The sequence below is a fragment of the Sebastes umbrosus genome, chromosome 15 (assembly GCF_015220745.1).
Source record: "Sebastes umbrosus isolate fSebUmb1 chromosome 15, fSebUmb1.pri, whole genome shotgun sequence".
In the NCBI taxonomy this organism is placed as follows: Eukaryota; Metazoa; Chordata; class Actinopteri; order Perciformes; family Sebastidae; genus Sebastes; species Sebastes umbrosus.
In genome coordinates, this window is record NC_051283.1 from 27274867 (window position 1) to 27297277 (window position 22411).

The 22411-nt window shown below is 43.6% G+C and overlaps 5 protein-coding genes across 8 annotated transcripts in view; 3 read left to right on the forward strand and 2 right to left on the reverse strand.

Moving 5' to 3' along the window:
• The window catches only part of LOC119503730 (oocyte zinc finger protein XlCOF6-like), a 353206-nt gene that overhangs the window by 230238 nt on the left and 100557 nt on the right, over positions 1-22411 (reverse strand). The gene's annotated exons all lie outside the window — the stretch shown is intronic.
• LOC119503768 (oocyte zinc finger protein XlCOF6-like) overlaps positions 1-22411 on the reverse strand; it is a 337366-nt gene that overhangs the window by 214369 nt on the left and 100586 nt on the right. The gene's annotated exons all lie outside the window — the stretch shown is intronic.
• Positions 241-4789, forward strand: LOC119503829 (GON-4-like protein). The gene is made up of 7 exons (XM_037795853.1): positions 241-303; positions 384-473; positions 576-767; positions 852-995; positions 1778-2040; positions 2713-2815; positions 3293-4789. Exons 4-7 carry the CDS (start codon positions 855-857, stop codon positions 3407-3409), a joined length of 624 nt encoding a protein of 207 aa, XP_037651781.1. The 5' UTR covers positions 241-303; positions 384-473; positions 576-767; positions 852-854; the 3' UTR covers positions 3410-4789.
• Positions 5779-11669, forward strand: pdia8 (protein disulfide isomerase family A, member 8). 2 transcript variants are annotated; one of them, XM_037795770.1, is made up of 13 exons: positions 5779-6304; positions 6989-7067; positions 7160-7277; positions 7386-7493; positions 7740-7869; positions 8042-8155; positions 8318-8443; positions 8522-8704; positions 8899-9007; positions 9204-9332; positions 9484-9563; positions 9656-9713; positions 10041-11669. In XM_037795770.1, the coding sequence occupies exons 1-13, from the start codon at positions 6141-6143 to the stop codon at positions 10128-10130; spliced, it is 1488 nt and encodes a 495-aa protein (XP_037651698.1). In that variant the 5' UTR covers positions 5779-6140; the 3' UTR covers positions 10131-11669. The 2 variants fall into 2 exon arrangements, with proteins under 2 accessions (XP_037651698.1, XP_037651699.1); XM_037795771.1 differs by lacking the exon at positions 10041-11669 and adding an exon at positions 9885-9929 and having other exon boundaries at positions 6046-6304.
• Positions 14372-21407, forward strand: cct3 (chaperonin containing TCP1, subunit 3 (gamma)). The gene is made up of 14 exons (XM_037795767.1): positions 14372-14522; positions 16428-16489; positions 17136-17186; positions 17522-17584; positions 18174-18270; positions 18374-18491; positions 19171-19357; positions 19438-19587; positions 19746-19878; positions 20022-20103; positions 20194-20374; positions 20501-20746; positions 20946-21077; positions 21175-21407. Exons 1-14 carry the CDS (start codon positions 14495-14497, stop codon positions 21265-21267), a joined length of 1623 nt encoding a protein of 540 aa, XP_037651695.1. The 5' UTR covers positions 14372-14494; the 3' UTR covers positions 21268-21407.

The following is a 22411-nucleotide window of genomic DNA, read 5'->3' on the forward strand; positions in this document are numbered from 1 at the left end:
TTAGCTCCTCCTCCTCCTGAAGGCCCCGCCCCCAATGATCTCATCAGGAGGAATGACGAGGAGGAGGAAGAAGAAGAGGAGGAGAGCGAGGTCCTCCTGGTTCTCTCTGAATCCTCACCCAGCTCAGCAGGAAGTGACGTCGCCGCCAACGACGACTTGGACGACGTCGAGGAGGCGGAGGCAGAGAATGAACAGGAAGTGGCACTGAAGCCATCCAGAGCAGCAGCAGAAGAAGAAGAAGATGATGATGATGATGATGATGATGATAGAGAGTCTTCAGATGGGTCCGTCCTCCATCTGCAGGTCTGAACTATTCTGAGAAAATATTTAAACATGAAACTTAAATATAACTGTACATAAATAACATGTATTTATATATACAGGAGTCATCAGAAGATGAAGGTGATGATGATGATGATGATGATCAGAGGCAGTATGAGGACGAGGCATTTGCTCAGGATTATCTGCTCAGAGTGAGACTCTTGTTTTTAATAACACCAGTAACTTTATTTCTAAGGACGACACACATGAATCAGTTAACGGATGTTTGTCTGGACTTCCTGTTTCCTGTGCAGGTGTGTGATGCGTTGCAGGTGTCCCCGGGCCTCTCTGAGCAGCTGCTGCAGGTGTTGGATCAGTTCTCGGCAGCGGCAGTTGCGGTGGAGGTTCTGTACGGCAGACTGAGCGATGTTCTGCGGCCGTGGCCTCAGCTGCTGAGAGACTTCGCTGCCTTCCTGAACCGACGACAGGCCCGCCGCTGTGGGCTGGTAGGTGACATCACTCTGACATCACAGTGTACTCGGGGACAGACCCAACCTACCTTAACTCTTCTTCTGTGGTTCCTTTGTCAGCTGATGGAGAAGCAGCTGTTTGAACGCAGCCGGCGGTTTCTACGGCGACTGGGGCAGAGCCTAGGAGAAGGCTCCTCCCCCTTCCAGCAGGTGGTGTCCGTGCTGCAGGGAAGCTCCGCCCCCCTAGCTGAGGACATGGACAAGGTAAACAATGACCTCTGACCCCCCCAGTGCTGATCACTGGAGTGGTATACAACTCGGTATATATACACTCACCGGCCACTTTATTAGGTACACCTTGCTAGTACCGAGTGGTCTTCTGCTGCTGTAGCCCATCTGCTTCAAGGTTCGATGTGTTGTGCGTTCAGAGATGGTATTCTGCATACCTTGGTTGTAACGAGTGGTTATTTGAGTTACTGTTGCCTTTCTATCATCTCCAGCCACTCTGCCCATTCTCCTCTGACCTCTGACATCAACAAGGCATTTCCGTCCACACAACTGCCGCTCACTGGATATTTCCTCTTGTTTGGACCATTCTCTGTAAACCCTAGAGATGGTTGTGCGTGAAAATCCCAGTAGATCAGCAGTTTTTGAAATACTCAGACCAGCCCGTCTGGCACCAACAACCATGCCACGTTCAAAGTCACTTAAATCCCCTTTCTTCCCCATTCTGATGCTCGGTTTGAACTTCAGCAAGTCGTCTTCATCACGTCTAGATGCCTAAATGCATTGAGTTGCTGCCATGTGATTGGCTGATTAGCTATTTGTGTTAACAAGCAATTGAACAGGTGGGCCTAATAAAGTGGCCGGTGAGTGTATAACTTGGTATACAACCCGGTGTATATATAACACAGCGTCCATTCACACAATGGTACCTGATCAATGGTTCGGTTCAACCAATAGTCCAAAATAAAACCACTAGATTAATATCTGTAAACTAAACCATAAAAACAGCTGATTCATTAAATCATCTCTGGTTTCTCCAGATCTCGTCTCTCCTCAGACGCCACTCTGACCTGCACCAGGAATTCTTGGAGTTTTTCCAGCAGCTTCACGGCGTGACGTCGTCACCCGTAGCGACCAGCTCCAAGACCACAGAGACGGACCACGTGTCCCAGAATCCTCCTCCCAATGGGAACAGGAAGAGAGCTGAGCGTCGGCCGTCTGACAAGGCGGAGCCAGAGCAACCGGTCGGCGCCAAAAACATCTCGTTGTCCTCGACCGGAGAGAAAGTGGTCGTCTGGACGCGGTCAGAACAAACACACACACTGATGTTGATCTCAGTAAACTGATCCCAGATCAGGAGAGGAAGTTAATAATTAGTAGCTTTACTTTGAAATAAAGTGTTTTTATTGATGTAAGAAGAAGAAGCTGCCATATTAATAATCATCAAGGGTTCAAATTAAAAAGATTTGACCTCCTGCTCATATCAGCCCCGTTTCCTGTTAGTGAGGTATTTAGTGGGACTCTCCAAGATCTCGAGTGTTAGTTGAGAAAGTTAACATTAACCAATGGGACCTGATTAGCCGACCCCTACGCCGCTGGAGACTACTTCTGGAGGAGTAGACGGCTGGCTAACGTTAGCTAGCTAGCTAGATTGTCTGTCTGCAGAACTGGCTAACTAGTTCTCCGATATTGTAGCTCGCTAGAGCCTTGAATCACAGTTTGTCATCTCAAATGTATCTGATATCTGGATCCATGCACCCAACAACATGACATTTTAGATGTGTAACTTTAGCCCATTGCTAGTGTTAGCCTCCAGTCTTTCCTTTGTTTAGCCTCCAGCTAACACTGTGATCTCATCTTGACATCGGCTGTTAGAGGGTCTGTTCAGTAGTTGTAGTTGTAGTGGTCGTGTGTTTAGTTTGGAGAGCAGACGCAGTTCCTGTCAGTTCAACTCTCTGACCACTTCCTGTTGCAGTGAGGCGGACCGCGCCATCTTGACGGCCTGTCAGCAGAGAGGAGCCAATCGGAAAACATTCAGGCAGGTCTCTGCCCAGCTGGGAAACAAGACCACCCAACAGGTGAGAGGGGGCGGGGCTTGTAAATTGTACACTGTAAAAAATTCAAAACATCCAAAGCAAAGAGACCAAACTGGTCTGCTGCCATTTTGGACTGAAAACTCTTATTATATTTATAATATTGTTCAACACAGGACATAGACGATAGAATAGAAATAATTTAGTTTTACTTTTGTACGTCTCTTTGTAGGCGGATGTTTTACTGGCGCCCGGTTGTCACTTTCAGTCCAAAATGGTGGAAGCGTAGCTCTGCTGCTGATGTTACAATGGAACAAACTATTGATTTTCACCTCTTCGTGATATACGTTCTTTGTTTGAAGAAAATAAGGGAGTTTTTGAGTTCTACCAAAGCTAAAGTAACATCTGTAGTTCTTCCTGGACTCCAGCGAAGAACTCCAGATGTTGCAGAGAACCTGGGTTACGTCCATAACTCAGACAGACAGATGTGTTTCATTAATGGACGTCCTCCGTCTCCTCCAGGTCAGCCTTCGGTTCCACGACCTCATGAATCTGTTCCACTCGGCCAACTTCCAAAACTCCACTTCCTGTTCCTCAGTGGGCCGGCCAATCAGCAGGCAGGAAGCAACCCTGGACTGAAGGTGGGGCCAATCACAGTCAAGTCTGCATTCGTCCACAAAGTGGACTTCAGAGCCGGGACTCTGATCCAGATCAGCTGCTGTTCTAGACTTTCATTTAAGTGACTTTATATTTAATTGTTAATATTTCTTTGAACCGTTTAACTGATCAGTTGGACTTCTTGTCGGTTAAACGGTTGATTGTGAACATCCCTAGAACGTGTTGAAAAGAGCTCTAGAGTTCTGCAGAGGGGTCAGAACATTTGATGTGGAGCTCTTCAGGATGTTCTCCAGTTTCAGGTCTCCAAAGACACGTCAACATTCATTTCACTAGAACCAGGTGAAGATGTTCTGGATCCAAAAGATGTTCCTGGTTAGAACATGTTCAGTTCTAACCAGAACTCAGTGGAAGGGTTCTAACGTGAATCAGAAACAGACCGTTTCTATCAGATGTTCTGATTAGAACATGTTCAGTTCTAATCAGAGCCCAGGCAAAGGGTTCTAATGTGAATCAGAATCAGACCGTTTATATCAGAAGTTCTGGTTAGAACATGTTCAGTTATTCCTGACTTCAGAACAAAGACATGACTGTGAAACTGATTTCAGTGATGAAGTAACCGGCTGAATGGTTCTACTGAGAACTTTATTTATGACTCATCATTATTTATTGTTTAATTTATCTCCTCTGACCTCATCCCTGATCTAACTACCACAGTTAAATCAGGGGGCGGGGTCACAGCGAGGTTAGGGGCGGGACCACAGTTAGATAAGGGGGCGGAGTCACAGTGAAGTTAGGGGCGGGACCAGTTAGGTCAGGGGTCACAGTGAGGTTAGGGGCGGGACCACAGTTAGGTCAGGGGTCACAGTGAGGTTAGGGGGCGGGGCCACAGTTAGGTCAGGGGTCACAGTGAGGTTCGGGGGCGGGGCCACAGTTAGGTCAGGGGTCACAGTGAGGTTAGGGGCGGGACCACAGTTGGATCAGGAGGCGGGGCCACAGTTAGGTCAGAAAGGAAACACGAAAACAAACCAAACGTTCTCAAAAGTTATCTTTTCCTTTTTTAAATTCCGTAGTTTTTTATTTTATGTTTGATTGTTTTTTATTTAGTGTGATAAAACAGATTTATTCAGTTTAGTTTTAGTTTACAGAGATCCAGCTGTGAGCAGCAGAACCTGGATTATGCAGGTTTTACTTGATTTGACATATATCGGCTGATAAACAAACATGTTTGAATGTGTTTGTTTAAGAATGTTTAGTCTTCTCATGATGCACCGGGGTGACACCGCCTGATCAATCCCATGATTCCTAGCGGCCTTATACAGTGGAGGATTTATAGAAAGTGTTTATTCATATTGAATGAGAACGAATGAAGGATGATGCTTCAATAAAATCTGTTTACATGTTTCTGTGATTTTATGAATCGATTCAACGAGACAAAGATTAGTTTCATGTCAACGTTTATTTGTTCAGATTCTGTATATTAGCTTTTATTCTGAAGGTTAAAATCACTTCCTAAACTGACTGATTATTATTATTATTTAGTAAAAACTGAACTGAAGATGTTAAATTACATAAAGACAGTTCGATATATAGATCATCTTTATTATCTCTTCTTTTGGACAATTTGGAAACAAGTTGAACTTCATTTCTTACATTCAGCACACAGACTGTAATTAGAGATGGCCGACGCGTCTCCACTTCCAGAAGTGAAACCTAAATATGTGGATACAGGAGCAGCCATCTTGAGGTTTTGGTGTCATTTGGAGCCAGAGTTTGCTCAGTAGTGATCGTAGACAGCACACTTTAATGGTCTACTTTAAAAAAGGTATATTTATACTTCAAACTGACAGCAAATTATTATTTTTTCCTTCATTGAACAACAAATTTACAAACCAGTCCGGTTGAACATGGTGTGAAAATCCTGACAAATATCTATAATAATAATAATAATGCCAGTGTTGCTACGGCAACAGCTTCGGACCTGTCAGCTACTTCATCAACACAGTAATATTACAGTAATAAATAACTAATATTAGTTATAAATAACTAACATAGTAATATTACAGTAATAAATAACTGACAAAGTAATATTACAGTAATAAATAACTGACACAGTAATAAATAACTGACAGTAATAAATAACTAACAGTAATATTACAGTAATAAATAAATAACAGTAATATTACAGTAATAAATAACTAACAGTAATGTAACAGTAATAAATAACAATAATAAATAGTTAACAGTAATATTACAGTAATATATAGAGGGCGCTCTGTGACTGACAGCTTGTTGGACCAATGAGACGGCTACATGACATCACCTCCAACTGCTGTGGACCAATCAGAGAGTATCTTTCCGGTATTTTCGCTTTACGTCCCGCCTTCCATTTGACAGCTGGAGAGATGATCAAGTTTCACAGGTGAGTACCGGAAAAAATAATCCTGCCTTCACAATAAAACATGTAGATAATCACGGATGCATTAAACCGGGTTATTTAATGTCTCAGTTGTGTGTAAACGAGTTAAATCTTGCGATGACTCAATTTACCTTTAAAGATATTTAATTTCGTGGTGAAATACTGTGCTTTTGACACAGATATGGGTTTTATTTTGGAATCTTCGACCGGAAACGTGAGTTGTGTCGGTTCCATTGACCGTGTGTGTACCGGAGGTCCTCCTCGGTGTGTAACGGTCACCGTCTCCTTAACGTTTTAACCGTTTTCATCTGAAATCATTCATCGGTTCTGTCCATCATGGCGTCCGCTGCCCGCCTCCTTCCCGCCGTCACCCTCGCGCTGCTGGCTTGTTTTCCCGACGCGGTGTTCTCGCGCAGAGACGTGCTCGAGCTCAGCGACGCAGACTTCGACTACCTGGCAACGGGGCACGAGACCATGCTGGTGAAATTCTACGCTCCATGGTAACGGTTAGCTTTAGCATAGCTAGCTCACAATAATGTGATGTAGATGACGGCGGACCGACAGACTGTTAACCTGTCCTCCTTCATCCCATCATCCTCTTCCTCTTCCTCTCCTCCTTCATCCTTTCATCATCCTCCTCTCCTCCATTCACCCCCATGTCCTCCTTTACCTTCTCTTCACCTCCTTCATCCTATCATCCTCTTCCTCTCCTCCATTCACTCCTCTGTCCTTCCTTCATCTCCTCTTCACCTCCTTCATCCTTTCATCCTCTTCCTCTCCTCCATTCGCCCCTCTGTCCTTCCTTTCCTTTCTCTCTTTCCTCACTCATTCCACGTTCCCTTTCCTCCTTTGTTTCCTTCCTTCTTTCCTCCCTTCCTCTTCTCCTCTACTTCTTCCCCTCCTCCTCTCATCCTCGTCCTCCTCTCCTTCATCCCCTCCTCTCCTCTCCTCCTCCCCTTCTTCCCTCCTCTCCTCCTCTTCCTTCCTCTCCTCCTCCTCTTCCTCCCTGCCTTCCCTCCCCTCCTCCTCTTCTTCCCCACTCCTCCTCTCCTCCCCCCTCCTCCTCTCCTCCCCTCCTTCCTTCCTTGCTCCTTCCTCCCTTCCTTCCTCCTCTCCTCCTCCTCTTCCTCCCTCCTCCCTTCCTTCCTCCTCTCCTCCTCCCCTCCTCCTCTTCCTCCTCTCAGGTGTGCCCACTGTAAGAAGTTGTCTCCAGAGTTTGAGAAAGCAGCGACCAGACTGAAGGGAACCGTCCAGCTGGCTAAGGTACCTTCATCACCATCATCATCTTCATTATTAATATTATTATCTCTACCTGTCTCATCTGTCTCTCTCTTGTCCTGTCTCACCGGTCTCAGGTGGACTGTACAGCTCACTCAGAGACCTGTGGGCGTTTCGGGGTGTCAGGTTACCCCACCCTGAAGATCTTCAGGAATGGTAAAGACTCCGCCCCCTACGACGGACCTCGCACCGCAGGTAGAACACACAAATATAGACACACACACACACACACACACACACACACACACACACACAAACAAACAGGTGTGTTGAACAGGTGTGTGTGTGTGTGTGTGTGTTCAGATGGGATCTTTCAGCACATGAAGAAGCAAACCGGTCCAGACTCAGTTCACCTGAAGACTGAAGAAGACCTCCAGATCTTCATCAACCACTATGATGCCAGCGTTGTAGGTATGATACCGTGTCATACGTTACTCTGTTAGTGCATGTGAGCGTGCTCTACTGGCGAGCTCACAACCGCCGCACTGCGCTGCTCTCATACGGCGGTTACAGCTGATAACGGCGTCCATACCGACAGCGTAGCCCCACCCTCTGGTTCCTCAAGCAACACGCAATGTCACATGACGTCATGCTAGTCATGCTCTGCTACTTTACATTGTTACCGTACTTCATCATGTGACCTTGTGTGTGTCTCAGGTGTGTTTTCAGGTGCAGACAGCTCTCACCTGACAGAGTTTCTGAGAGCTGCAGGTCTGCTGAGAGAACAGTTCAGATTCGCTCACACGACTGATCTGAAGCTGGGGGACAAGTACGGAGTCATCTCTGAGTGAGTACACCTGTTCCCTTATTACCTGGACCTGGACCTGTACCTGGCCGAGGCCTTGTACCTGACCGAGGTACTAGGATCATGTGATCAGTGTATTTCTACCTGCTGAAGAAGGCCATGCAACGTGGTTGAAAGCTCCAGGGTTACGGTCCGGTTGGTTGTTGTCTTTCAGGAGCGTGCTGCTGTTCAGACCTCCCAGACTGTCCAGTAAGTTTGAGGACAGCGTTGTCGTCTTCAGAGATCACCTGACCATCAACTCACTGAGACGCTTCATCAGGGACAACATGTAAGACTCTACCTGTCTCTGTCTCTACCTGTCTCTGTCTCTACCTGTCTGTCTCTCTACCTGTCTCTGTTTCTACCTGTCTGTCTCTACCTGTCTGTCTCTCTACCTGTCTGTGTCTTTACCCGTCTCTACCTGTCTCTGTCTCTACCTGTCTGTCTGCAGTCACGGTCTATGTCCTCACATGACGATGGAGACCAGAGACCGTCTGAGAGTCCGTGACCTGCTGACGGCGTACTACGACCTGGACTACCATCACAACCCCCGAGGGTCCAACTACTGGAGGAACAGGTAGAGTCCGCCTCCACCGCCTCCTTAGCCGCGCAAGGTTTCTGTAGTTAAGCCCCGCCCCCTGTGTCTCGTTGCCAGGGTGATGAAGATGGCGTCTAAATATTCTGGGCGAGGCCTGACATTCTCAGTAGCCAATAAGAAGGACTTCCTGTCTGAGCTGGAGGACGAATTCGGCCTGGGGACCTCAGACGGAGGAGAACTACCATTCATCACGATCCGGACCAAACTGGGCCACAAGTACACCATGAGAGAGGAGTTCACGTAGGTAACCGGGCCCAACCAGGCTAAAGTAATACACCGCGAGAGAAGAGTTTGCGTATGTAACCAACGTTCAATGTCTGAACACATGTAGTATGTAAAATGAGTCAGTTTCCTGCTCACCTGCATGACCTCACATGTATGGAACCAATCAGGTCCCAGTAATCAGGTGGTTGGTTAATGTGTGTGTGTTTCAGGAGAGATGGTCAGTCCTTGGAGAGGTTTCTAGACGATTACTTCGCAGGTCGACTCAAACGTTACATCATGTCTGAACCTGTACCTGAGAAAAATACCGCTGCTGTCAAGGTGAGACTGTTATCCTCACATGGTCTGGTCTGTCAGCCAATGGGAAGAGAGAGAGAGTCCTCACATGTTAGGAGCATCTGTTCCTTTAGCGGTCTTTATTTTTTATTCTCAGTGGACTGTGTTGCCTTTAACCCCTGATCCACCAGCGCTCTGACCTCTGACCCCTGACCTCTGACCTCTCTTTGTGGTGCTGCAGGTGGTTGTTGCCGAGTCTTTCGATGACGTCGTCAATGATCCAGATAAAGACGTTCTGATCCAGTTTTACTCTCGGTCCTGTCCACACTGCAAGAAACTGGAGCCGGTCTACAAAGAGCTTGCTGAGACGGTACATCATCATCATCAGCTAGTGTACCTTTCTGTAGAACCACATTTCCCATCAGCCCTGTTGCTTCCTGTAGAAGAAGAAGCAGACGCTGCGTCTCCTTGGCCTTCTAATGATGCAGTATATAATATGACCACTTGTCTCTGTCCGTCAGCTGTCCTCTGATCCAAACATGGTCATCGCCAAGATGAACGCTGCTGATAACGACGTCCCGCAAGGATATGACGTCCAGGGGTGAGACCAGATCCATGAGCACTCTTTAGACCAGGACTCTGTGTTGACGAGGGACCAGGTCTTCATTCACGTCTCTCTCTCTCTGTCCTCAGGTATCCCACCATTTACTTCGCTCCGGTTGGTAAAAAGGATGAGCCCATCAGATATGAGGTAAACTTATCTTCAGGGGGTATAGAGCTCAGAGACTTCCTCTAGTTTAACGTCTCTGTGTCCTCAGGGGTTTCTAGAGCTCAGAGACTTCCTCTAGTTTAAAGTCTCTGTGTCCTCAGGGGGGATGGGAGCTCAGAGACTTCCTCTAGTTTAATGTCTCTGTGTCCTCAGGGGGGACGGGAGCTCAGAGACTTCCTCTAGTTTAATGTCTCTGTGTCCTCAGGGTGGACGGGAGCTCTGAGACTTCCTCTAGTTTAATGTCTCTGTGTCCTCAGGGGGGACGGGAGCTCAGAGACTTCCTCTAGTTTAACGTCTCTGTGTCCTCAGGGGGGACGGGAGCTCAGAGACTTCCTGAAGTTCCTGAAGAACGAGGCGAGTCCCCGTCTGGTCGGCAGCGGTCTGAAGTCTGAACTCTGACAGATCTTCGTCCAACCAGCTGGTCTCCGTGAGGAGGGGACAGAGTCCTGATCCTGCTGTCAGACCTGGACCTGGACCTGGACCTGGACCTAGACCTAGATCTGGACCCGAGAACGTCCAATCAGACTCCCCCGTTACCATGACGTAATAGGTGACATCACCAGTCTGCCTGTTTTATTTATTTTTGGAGGTGTGTGGGTGTTGGACTGAGGGAGCGTGGTCACTGCTGAAAGGCTTTCTGGGTAACGCAGCGCCGCCAAAGTGTCGGCAGGTTAAACCAACATGGTCAGTTTTTACTATCAGACGTTTTTCTTCTTTAAACATTTGTTGATTTATTGATTTATTAGATGAACTCACATGGCGTCAAATAATTCCCTAATATTACCACTAAAATATAGCATAAAAGTTATATAAAAATGAATACACATTAAATTATACCATAACAGTTATATAATAATTAGTACACATTAGAAAGAATCCATTCAAATATAAATAACATATTCAAAAGTCTATTTTAATACAATATTCACATATTTACATTCAGAGAGTTATTGGTCGCTGTAATTCTTCTTATTCCCAGATTAAAGTGGTAAATTTACAATAAAATAACTCAAATATTCTGAGATTTTAATGTCAAAAATATGCAAGAAAAAACGTGTAAATTCTTTGAGGTTAAAGTGACCGTCTGGGTGGTGTTCTTATGCTGGACGGCTAGATACACGTCTCCTTTCAGGTTCCTTCTGTGTTCATTTATGAACATAAATAAATAGTAATATAATTCATATATCTGGTGACCTCAGTGTTTACCGATGCCGTTCCAATTCTTGTAAATCAGTGACTTAAATCTCCGAGATTATCTGAGTGTTTTCTCTGAATATTACCCCGTCCCCCGGCTCTGTTGTTGTTATAATAATATAATAATAATGATAATATAATAATAATTCCTCCTGTTGGCCAACAACAATCATTAACGCAGCAAAAAGCTGTTTCAGTACAAATAAATATGAGTTTTGTTTGAAGATGGACGGTGGACTTTAAGGTCAGCTTCATGGATCAGAGGTACGGTGCCAATAATCTGTTTTTAGTCAATTATGTTTGTTATTGATTATTAATCTCACCATTGTTGTTTTTAGACTTTATGATGACAGAAAATTGTCAAATTCTCAGACTGACGTCTTCTTCAGACGTCTGGTTTTGTCGATCATTCATTAATGATTCCATCAGTTGATTCATTGACTGATTTTATAAACTGACTCAAATCATCACACAAAAACATTTTATTTTATTGTCTCATGTCTTTTCAAACTTACTGTCATTACATGCAACTGTGAATTTCATGCACTGTTTTTTATTCATATTTATTTGATGCAAAGTAATTTATTTATTGATTTCATCATCTGTGGAAACTGTTTTTTATTGATTTGAACGTTAGCGGAGCCTCTTTGTACATTTAGTGACAAACTGATGCAAAAATCTATTCTGAGCCTTATTTTACAGTCTGAAGAGGAATATTTAATAAAACTCTGACTGATACGAGAACAGTGTCTGTTTACTGAAGTAATACCACGTTACACGACATCTTTATGGTAATATATCTGATGATAAACTAGAACTATTAAAATAACAAATAATACAACAAATAAATTCATAATATAAGGAAATCTATATGTAATAATAAAAAGTCAAACATAAATAGACAATCAATAAAAGCAGTGATAAACCTGTTAAAGCACTGAAATACACGCCAAATCCAATTTGAAAAATATTTCAAATAAATTCTGTATAAATATATATATATATATATAGTATATGCATTTATATATACGGTATATGTGCATATTTATATATATGCATGTATATATGTATATATACATGCATATATACTGTACATATATGTACATATATATATATATATATATATTTATGCATACATACATGCATATACAGACGTAGGCAAAGTTGTTGGTAACGTTCCGTTAAAGAGAGAAAAACCCACAATGGTCACTGAAATAACTTGAAACTGACAAAAGTAATAATAAATAAAAATTCACTGAAAATTAACTAATGAAAATCAGATATTGTTTTTGAATTATGGTTCAGCAGAATCATTTAAAAAAACAAACTAATGAAACTGGCCTAGACAAAAATGATGGTACCCTTAACTTAATATTTTGTTGCACAACCTTTTGAGGCAATCACTGCAATCAAGTGATTTCTGTAACTCTCAATGAGACTTCTGCACCTGTCGACAGGTATGTTGGCCCACTCCTCGTGAGCAAACTGTCCAGCTCTCTTCAATATGTCATCAATTTTCCCCTTGCGGCCACGTCCAGGGAGGTTGGCTACAGTCCCATGGACCTTAAACTTCTGAATAATATGTGCAGCTGTAGTCACAGGAACATCAAGCTGCTTGGAGATGGTCTTATAGCCTTTACCTTTAACATGAAGGTCTATAAAGTTCTTTCTGATCTCCTGAGACAACTCTCTCCTTAGCTTTCTGTGGTCCATGTTCAGTGTGGTACACACCATGGTGCCAAACAGCACAGTGACTACTTTTCACCCTTTAAATAGGCAGACTGACTGATTACAAGTTTGAAGATACCTGTGATGCTATTTACAGGACACACCTTAGTTTAATATGTCCCTATGGTCACATTATTTTACATCTTTTCTAGGGGTACCATCATTTTTGTCCTGGCCAGTTTCATTAGTTTGTTTTTTAAAATGATTCTGTTGAACCACAATTCAAAAACAATATCTGATTTTCATTAGTTCATTTTCAGTAAATTTTTATTTATTATTACTTTTGTCAGTTTCAAGTTATTTCAGTGACCATTGTGGGTTTTTCTCTCTTTAACGGAACGTTACCAACAACTTTGCCTACGTCTGTATGTGTGTGTGTATATATATATATAAATGGTAAACAGTGTATTCTCATAAGGCTACCAGGAAGCCTGCAATGACTGCCCTTCACCGTCAAGCCCGTTTGCGCTGGTGTCGACAACACAGACAATAGAACCTGAACATGTGGGGGAATGTCATGTTCAGTGATGAGTCCAGGTTCTGTCTGCCAAAGTTGGATGGCAGTATGGAGACGACGTGGAGAACGCTATGCTGATTGTTGCACCGATGGAGTAACAGCTTTTGGTGGGGGCAGTGTCATGGTGTGGGGGGGGGGGGGGGGGCATCTCCCTCACTGGTAAAACAAGGCTTGTCATCATTGAAGGCCATCTCAATGCAGTGAGATATCGGGATGAGATTCTACAGCCAGTGGCGATCCCATATCTCCACAATCTGACACCTAACTTCATCCTCAAAGATGACAACGCTCCCCCCACAGAGCCAGGGTTATCACAGACTACCTCCACATTGTGGGAGTAGAGAGAATGGAACGGCCTGCCAAGAGTCCAGACCTCAACCCAATTCAACACTTGTAGGATCAGCTTGTACGTGTTAGAGTGACCAACATAACCACGCTGGCTGACCTGCAACGAATCCTGGTTGAGGAATGGAATGCCATCCCACAGCAACGTGTGACCAGGCTGGTGACCAGCATGAGGAGGAGGTGCCAGGCTGTTGTGGCTGCGTATGGATCTTCCACCGCTACTGAGACTCCTGACGGTGTATGAATAAAATGTAAAATTGCCAATATGTCTTGTTTGTTCCTTGTTACTGATAGAGAGTTCAATCATCCAATCCACCAAACAACTCCAAACAAGAGTCAATACCAACAGGAGAAAACACTGTTTACCATTGGCAGAGCATTTTGGCAAATTTTTCTTGGGTGCTACCCACATAATCAGCTGTGCTGCTCATCCCACAAATGCATGATCCTTACAAGTTGGACATCATTGCGAAGGTAAATAAACAGGCTTTCCAACGATGTAAAATACAATGCCAGTTAGCATTGTAACAACAGAGAAATAATCCATCAAACACGAGTTTCCGAACTTTGTTTTTCCAGTATATATAGGCATATATATATACTTAAATATACATACATATATATGTATATATATATGCCTATATATATAAATAAGTATATATATATATATTAGAACACAATAATAAAAGTAACTAAACTCCAGACTAACGATAAATAATAAATGTATAATCATGTAAACTTCTAAAGGGGTCTGGTTGGTTTTCACCATAAAAGGCTGAGCCTCTGTTTCCACTGATTAGTTGAACTCTCTCAGCTCACTGACTCTGACTCCATTGGTGGACGCGCCTGTCTGTCATATTGATCCTCTCCGCTGATTGGTCAGGCTACAGGTTGTTGTCCCGCCCCCTCTTGTTAGCCCCTCCCTCTTCTCGTGTCTCCCAGAACCTTCCAGGCTGCAGCTCTCCGGTACAGCTTCACGATGATGGGCCAGCAGGTTTTAGTGCTCAGTGAGTATCCCAAAAACGGTTCCATTACATGTAAAACTCTCTTACGTTAACGCGGAGTCTGCCGGTTACCGGGACTCTCCGGTTTGGAGCCGTTAGCCGTCAGAGCGGCTCGGCTGCGACACAAAGCGGAGACCGGCTAGCTAGCATGCTAACAGAGCATGTGCGTCCTAACCAGGCTAACTGTTAGCATCAGTGAGCTAACCAGGCTACACCCAGCCGGTGTTAGCATCACTGGCTCGTGTCGCATGTTTTCAGTGAGATGTTAGATCAGGGCTCTCTAAGCAACATGCAGCTCCTCAGCTCCTCAGCTCCTCAGCTCCTCTCCAGTGGCTCCTTGCGGATTTATAAAAATGGAAATGAATAACTGTTTATTTGTTTACATTTTCATTTTTATGTATCATTGCTGTAGGTCTACTGTACGACGGAGTATTACGGCCACATTGAGGGGAAATAAATAAATCTGAGACATAGAATAGAATAAAGTCAGAATATTATAAAGTAGTAATTTTACGTGTTATTTTAAGTTTTCTCGTAAAGTTAGGACTTTTTTTCTCGTTATAATACGACTTTATTCTTGTAATATTATAACTTTATTCTCGTTATATTATGACGTTATTCTCGTAATAATACAACTTTTTTTCTCATTAGGTAATGACTTTTTACTCGTAATACTACGACTTTTTTTCTCGTAAAGTTATGACTTCTTTCTCGTAATATTTTGACTTTTTTCTCGTAATAATACGACTTTATTCTCGTAATATGACTTTTATTCTCTTAATATTACGACTTTATTCTCGTAATATTACGACCTTTATTCTCTTAATATTACTACTTTTATTCTTGTAATATTATGACTTTATTCTCGTAATATTTTGACTTTTTTCTCGTTAAATTAGGACTCTATTCTCGTAATATTATGACTTTATTCTCGTAATATTAAGACTTTATTCTGTAAATCTCAGATGTGTTTCCCTCAATGTGGTCCTAATACTCCGTAGTACATTGTCTCTTGGGTCCTCACTGCATTAGACTTATATTCTATATACTTAGACTATAAACTGTGTTACCTTCATCACTATGCTCAAATATTTTGTGGCTCCAGACAGATTTTTTTGTTTTGTTTTTTGCCTAAAATGTCTCTTTTGATGGTAAAAGTTGCTGACTCCTGTGCTAGGCTAAGCTAAGCTAACACATCCTCATTACTCTGCATAATACAGTTAGCTAGTAGCTAGCAGGCTAACGCTTCTTCAGCATTGTTATGGACTCACTCTGGAGTTCAGTCTGCCAGCCAGACCCCGTTCACATTATACTCAATTTAACATACAACGTGTAAAACCATAACGTAAATCACAACATAAACCATAACGAATGGCTTTGTGTGACTCCTAAAGAAAGACTTTATATTTCGGCTGATGTTAAATTTCAACAGCTCTTCTCTGAAATAACTAAAGCGGGTTTTAGTTTCCTGGATAGTGGGCCGTAGGACCAACTGCTGCTGTCTGTGTTAATAATGTAAATCCTCTAATCTGATGTTAGCTGACTACTGTTAGCTAACATTGCTAATGCTAGCGGACACAGAGCATCATCTTTTGTTGGAGCAGCCACACCCTCACTGAGCTGCTACTGAGGGATCGATCACACGTTGCATTGATCAGTTATTGGTTATCATGTTGTGGTGAAACATGGTGGATATTGTCTTTTTATTGTGTTTAAATGCGTCTCATTTTCTAAAGCTAAAAAATTGTATAATACCCAACGTTACAGTTTTATTCATATAAATGTATTGTTTATATATTTATATATGTGTATGTATATATATATATATATATATATATATATCAATCAATCAATCAATCAATCAATCAATCAATAATCTGAATCTGAGTGTGTTTGTTTCCTCTGCAGACCAGAACATCAAGAGAGAGTCAGGACGTAAAGTCCAGTCTGGAAACATCAACGCTGCCAAGGTCAGTCTCTGTTCTTGTCCCAACCCAGAAAATATCACTCACATTTCCATATTCCTCTCAGGACATCCCATCATACATTCCTGTCTGTAGTAATAACAACAGATATCAGCTGAGACACTTTGTTGAAATAGCAGCTGCAGACTAGATTACTTTATGTTGAGTGTTGATGGAGCAGCTGCATAGCCTGGCACTGATCCATCCAAACTCCATTCAGAAAACAACCATTTTAAAAGTTGTTTGCTTGTCGTCTTGGTAACAGACCTGACAAAGCATGAATTCAGACTTTTTATTAATCGGCATCATTATGTAGTTATTTCAGCATCATTTTGATCTGTTTATTGATATTAAATCACAGCACAATCTGTTTATTTTGGGTTCATACCTCAGTAGCTGTTAGATACAGTCACAAAGTTGTTGGTATTTATGGAGGCAAGCTCCTCCTCTTCCAGCGCGTTGAGAACACAAATGATACCGGCGGTCAAACTCACGCCACTAAAGGGAGGGGAAATTTGCTTCACTCTTGGTGTGAACACAGTTTAATGCAACCAGTTATGAGACCAGACTGGTTTTAAAGGTCACTGAGGTCATCCTGTTCTGTTGTCTGTGTGGTCATGTGACGCGCTGCTGTTGTTGTTGTGTGTTTCAGACCATCGCAGATGTGATCAGGACCTGCCTCGGCCCGCGGGCCATGATGAAGGTCAGAACACTCGTCTTTAATTTACACAGTGATGATGCAGCTTTAAATTATTGATTTCTTCTGTAGGTATCCGTGTAATAAGAGGGATAATGTACAGCTAGCGAGTCATTATAGAGTAATAAACCCCTTCAACGTTGCCCTGAACAGGTTTATTACACTATAATGACCCGCTAGCTGTACATCATCCTGTACATAGCAGAATTCAGTCAGTCGATGGATCATTTGGGTTAAAGATATTTAATTTAGTGTGTCATACATCTAATAAAACATAAAACAATTATTAAAATAGTTAGTGATTTGATTTATCAGTTGATTGATCATGTGTGTTTGTGTAGATGTTGCTGGACCCCATGGGGGGGATCGTGATGACCAACGATGGAAACGCCATCCTCAGAGAGGTGAGGAGGCCGCTTGTTATTATTGTCAAATACATGTTTTTATGAAAAATCATGTTTGTTATTGTTGTGTTTACATTCCAGTTGTTACGAGGGCTCACATCATTTTATCTGTTCAAAATGTACCTTAAAGGGAGATTTGTCAAGTATTTAATACTTTTATCAAAATGGGAGTGGACAAATATGCTGCTTTATGCAAATATATGTATATATTTATTATTGGAAATCAATTAACAACACAAAACAGTGACAGATATTGTCCAGAAACTTTGCTGTTGTTGCCAAACAGGCAACAACAGCAAAAAGGTCGTTGACGAATATATTCTGTCGTAGTTTTCGTTAATAAAGGTAACACTGTCATATAGATGAACAATTTATAACAAAAGATTACAGGAACGTCTGTAGTAAAATCCTTCAGATTCCTGAATTCAGCTGCTTTTATGAAGCTAAAACTGAGGTTATTGTTCACCGGCAGTCCCAGAGGACCTGACAGAGCTTCAGAGAGCCAACAGTCTGATAATACCACCTAGTGTACAGAGTCGTAGCCCAGCCTAGTGGTCATCACTGAGGACCCCTATCTCCATGGTAACAGATCCAGGTTCAGCATCCTGCAGCCAAGTCCATGATCGAGATCAGCCGCACACAGGACGAAGAGGTGGGAGACGGGACCACGACCGTCATCATCCTGGGTGAGTCATTATTATTATCATTATTATTATTATTATTATTATTATTATTATCACTGTTGTTATTATTGTTATAGCTCATTAATCTGACTCTATCTGGGTGCAGCGGGGGAGATGCTGTCAGTAGCGGAGCTGTTCCTGGAGCAGCAGATGCATCCGACGGTGGTGATTGGCGCCTACCGACAGGCTCTGGATGACATGCTGGACACTCTGAAGGAGATCAGGTACACACTCAGGCCTCTGGGGCTTTTATTGTGAAGGAGGAGACCTTCATGTCAGTGTTAGCATTAGCTTTGGGATGCTAATGTTGTTAGGAAGCCTTCATTGTGTGCTTGCACCATGGATGTATAATCAGACGTGGATACGGCGCCGCCAGCGGCCTCTCGCAGTGTTGCAGATAAAATCATTTTCCCCTCAGAGCTGCATTATAAAAGAGACGTCTGTAGAACTGACAGGACGCCTCCAGCTGATAACAAACTCCAGTACGACTCTTTATATTCTCAATGTTTGATCCATGGAGGTTTGATATTTGTAAAACTTTACTCGAGCCAGGACAAGCGATTTAAACATCTGTGACATAATCACGGTGTAAAGTTTACGGGCCAGCAGGAGAAACACTACTGAGCATGCTCAGTGACGCTATATTTAGAATATTTTCACCGCTGTCGGACAGCCTTTCTGATGGGGAACTGAAGCTGTTATCTGTGTTTTCTTCAAAGCCACCAGACTCCATTAAAAAACCCCACTAATTATACTGTAGACCAGCAGCTCCTGTGTTCTGAGAGGTAAAATTTGTGTTTTTGTGAATGGAGTCCGGTGTGGTTGAAGCCTGAACTATCCCTGTAAAACTGCAGTAACGGCTCATTTTGTCACTGGTTGACCTTTAACCCCTGCTGTCCTCAGCACCCCCGTGGACACGTCAGACCGCTCCATGATGCTGAAGATCGTCCACTCTGCCATCAACACCAAAGCTCTGAGCCGCTGGTCTGAGCTGGCCTGCAGCATCGCTCTGGACGCCGTCCGCACAGTGGAACTGGAGGACAACGGACGCAAAGAGATCGACATCAAGAAGTACGCCAAAGTGGAGAAGGTACGACTACTTCCTGTCTCAGCAGCAGCAGCACTCCCGCTCTGATGGGTCATCCTGACACCTCCTGTTATTGTGTTCAGGTTCCAGGTGGGATCATCGAGGACTCGTGTGTCCTGAAAGGTGTGATGGTGAACAAAGACGTGACGCACCCGAGGATGAGACGCCTCATCAAAGAGCCACGCATCATCCTGCTGGATTGTTCTCTGGAGTACAAGAAGGGAGAGAGCCAGGTAACACACCTATATACTATATATACAGTATGTATACCAGTGTATAAGTGTGTGTGTATATATATATATATGTATATATATATATATATGTATATATATATATATATATATATATGTGCGTGTGTTTGAACTTGTTATGTATAATGTGTGTGTGTCAGACGGACATAGAGATCAGTAAGGAGGAGGACTTTGCCAGAATCCTGCAGATGGAGGAAGAATACATCCAGCTGATCTGTGAGGACATCATCCGCCTTAAACCAGACCTGGTCTTCACCGAGAAAGGGGTCTCAGGTACACACACACATTCACAGACACACATTGCTTCAGGACTGGGTCCTGGATTAGGTCCTGGTCCCAGGCATCAGGTCATTAGGTCTCATGACTTGTAGAGAACAAAGATGGAGGCTAAACAAGAGCCTGTTGTGTCCTCTCAGATCTGGCTCAGCACTACCTGATGAAGGCCAACATCACCGCCATCCGCCGCGTCAGGAAGACCGACAACAACCGCATCGCCAGGTAAACAGGAAGCAGCCAATCAGCTCTCAGCAGACACAGGAAGCAGTCACCATCATGTATGTAACCTCTCTCTCTCTCTCTTTCTCTCAGGGCGTGTGGTGCTCGTATTGCCAGTCGGACCGACGAGCTGCGTGAGGAAGACGTGGGTACGGGGGCGGGGCTGTTTGAAGTGAAGAAGATTGGTGACGAGTATTTCACCTTCGTCACCGAGTGTAAAGATCCTAAAGCCTGCACCATCCTGCTGAGAGGAGCCAGCAAGGAGATCCTCGCCGTGAGAACACTTCCTTGTTTTTATCTATTTAACCTTCTGTGCTGACATCATAACCCCTGCTGCTGACATCATCACTCCTGCTGCTGACATCATCACACCTGTCCTCTTCTTCTTGTGTTTGTTCAGGAGGTGGAGAGGAACCTGCAGGACGCCATGCAGGTGTGTCGTAACGTGCTGCTGGATCCCTTCCTGTTGCCAGGCGGCGGCGCTATTGAGATGGCGGTGTCGAAGCGTCTGATGGAGCGCTCCCGCGCTTTCACCGGCATCGAACAGTGGCCGTACCGCGCCGTGGCCCAGGCCCTGGAGGTCATCCCCCGGACCTTGATCCAGAACTGTGGTGCCTCCACCATCAGAGTGCTCACCTCACTGAGGGTACAACTTTATTTATAACCTCAATTACTTTATTTATAACATCAATAACTATATTTATAATGTCAATAACTTTATTGATAATTAGTGCTTTGCCCTTTCAAAACGTACTGCTTGCTAGGTCTCCCAGCATTGATCATTTAGTCATCGTATGGATATCCTGTATTGATGTATGCGTTTGTGTGTGTGTGTGTGTTTGCAGGCCAAACACACTCAGGAGAACAGTGTGAATTGGGGTGTTGATGGTGAGACAGGCTGTCTGTCTGATATGATGTCTCTGGGGATCTGGGAGCCACTGGCTGTTAAAGCTCAGACCTACAAGACCGCCGTCGAGGTCAGAAAACATCACACTCATACCAACAATACTAGTACTACTAATACTACTGCTGATACCTAATGATAAATACTGACTCTACCTGTGTGTTGTTCAGACGGCGATCTTGTTGCTGCGTATCGATGACATCGTCTCTGGTCACAAGAAGAAAGACAAAGATGATCAGCAGATGGGACCGGGAACCGAGTAGATCCACATCGATCCAGATCAGAGTCACTCCAACTGTGTGTGTGTGTGTGCGCAAGTATGCATGTGTGTGTGTCTGTGTGTGGGGACCAGGCGACTCACTGAAACAAAAAAACGTTCAATAAAGTCAAAGTTAGAAAGTTGTTGCTGATGTTTGTGTTTATTTCTTACATCCATCATCTGTAACCTCTTATCCTGGTGGTGGTGGTGGGGGGTGCTGGAGCTGATCCCAGCTGACATTGGGCGAAGGCGGGGTTCACCCTGGACAGGTCTCCAGACTGTCACAGGGCTGACACATAGAGACAGACAACCATTCACACTCACATTCACACCTACGGGACATTTAGTCAACAAGTAACCTGCATGTCTTTGGACTGTGGGAGGAAACCGGAGAAAACCCACGCTAACACGGGGAGAACATGCAAACTCCACACAGAAGGGCCCCACGCCGGATTTGAACCTGCGACCCTCTTGCTGTGAGGCGAGGGTGCTAAACACTCTGCCGCCGTATTTCTCACGTTAGTTAAAAAAAACTCCCCTGCAGACTCTGTTCTGCAGCTTCACCACCTGCTCATCAGACCTGAGGCCTGTACTACGAAGCGAATTCAACATACCCAGGGTATCTTCTCGTTATCTGGCTTAACTAACCCTAACAACCACAATCCCGGTAAATCCTACGACGCTGGTTATCAACCCAGAGTTTCTCAGTTTGGATATTAGTGTTTTCACATGAACGGGGAGGTGTCACATAATCAGACTAATAGTAACAAAGTTGAAGTTGTCATGCTGGAAGGACAGCTGGTAAAAGAAAAAATTGCCGATTTGTGAATGTGTAAATTAACATTTATTTATTTAACAGAATACTCAAAAGTCAGACAGTCGTCTAGATGGGGCAGTGATACTATAGATACAGATACAGATACAGAGAGCTTTATTTATCCCCGAAGGGCAATTCAGTTTCTGCAGTCCACCGAGACATATACACACATTCATACTGCACAATCATCATTGACAGAGGGAACACAGTAGGTGGCATATGGGGAGGTGCAGAACAATAAAAGTACAAGATTAAAATTAAAAATCTTCGCAATAAAAACAATGAATACAAGAATAAAAATAAAAACAAGACGAGATAAAAGAATAAAGGA

Coding starts and splice junctions, on each gene's coding strand:
- LOC119503829 (XM_037795853.1), top strand. CDS start 855: ATGGAGAAGCAGCTGTTTGAACGCAGCCGGCGGTTTCTACGGCGACTG. Junction 996..1,777: donor TAGCTGAGGACATGGACAAG/GTAAACAATGAC, acceptor TGGTTTCTCCAG/ATCTCGTCTCTCCTCAGACG. Junction 2,816..3,292: donor GAAACAAGACCACCCAACAG/GTGAGAGGGGGC, acceptor CGTCTCCTCCAG/GTCAGCCTTCGGTTCCACGA.
- pdia8 (XM_037795770.1), top strand. CDS start 6,141: ATGGCGTCCGCTGCCCGCCTCCTTCCCGCCGTCACCCTCGCGCTGCTG. Junction 8,156..8,317: donor CGCTTCATCAGGGACAACAT/GTAAGACTCTAC, acceptor GTCTGTCTGCAG/TCACGGTCTATGTCCTCACA. Junction 8,444..8,521: donor TCCAACTACTGGAGGAACAG/GTAGAGTCCGCC, acceptor TCTCGTTGCCAG/GGTGATGAAGATGGCGTCTA.
- cct3 (XM_037795767.1), top strand. CDS start 14,495: ATGATGGGCCAGCAGGTTTTAGTGCTCA. Junction 17,585..18,173: donor GAAACGCCATCCTCAGAGAG/GTGAGGAGGCCG, acceptor CCATGGTAACAG/ATCCAGGTTCAGCATCCTGC. Junction 20,747..20,945: donor GAGTGCTCACCTCACTGAGG/GTACAACTTTAT, acceptor GTGTGTTTGCAG/GCCAAACACACTCAGGAGAA.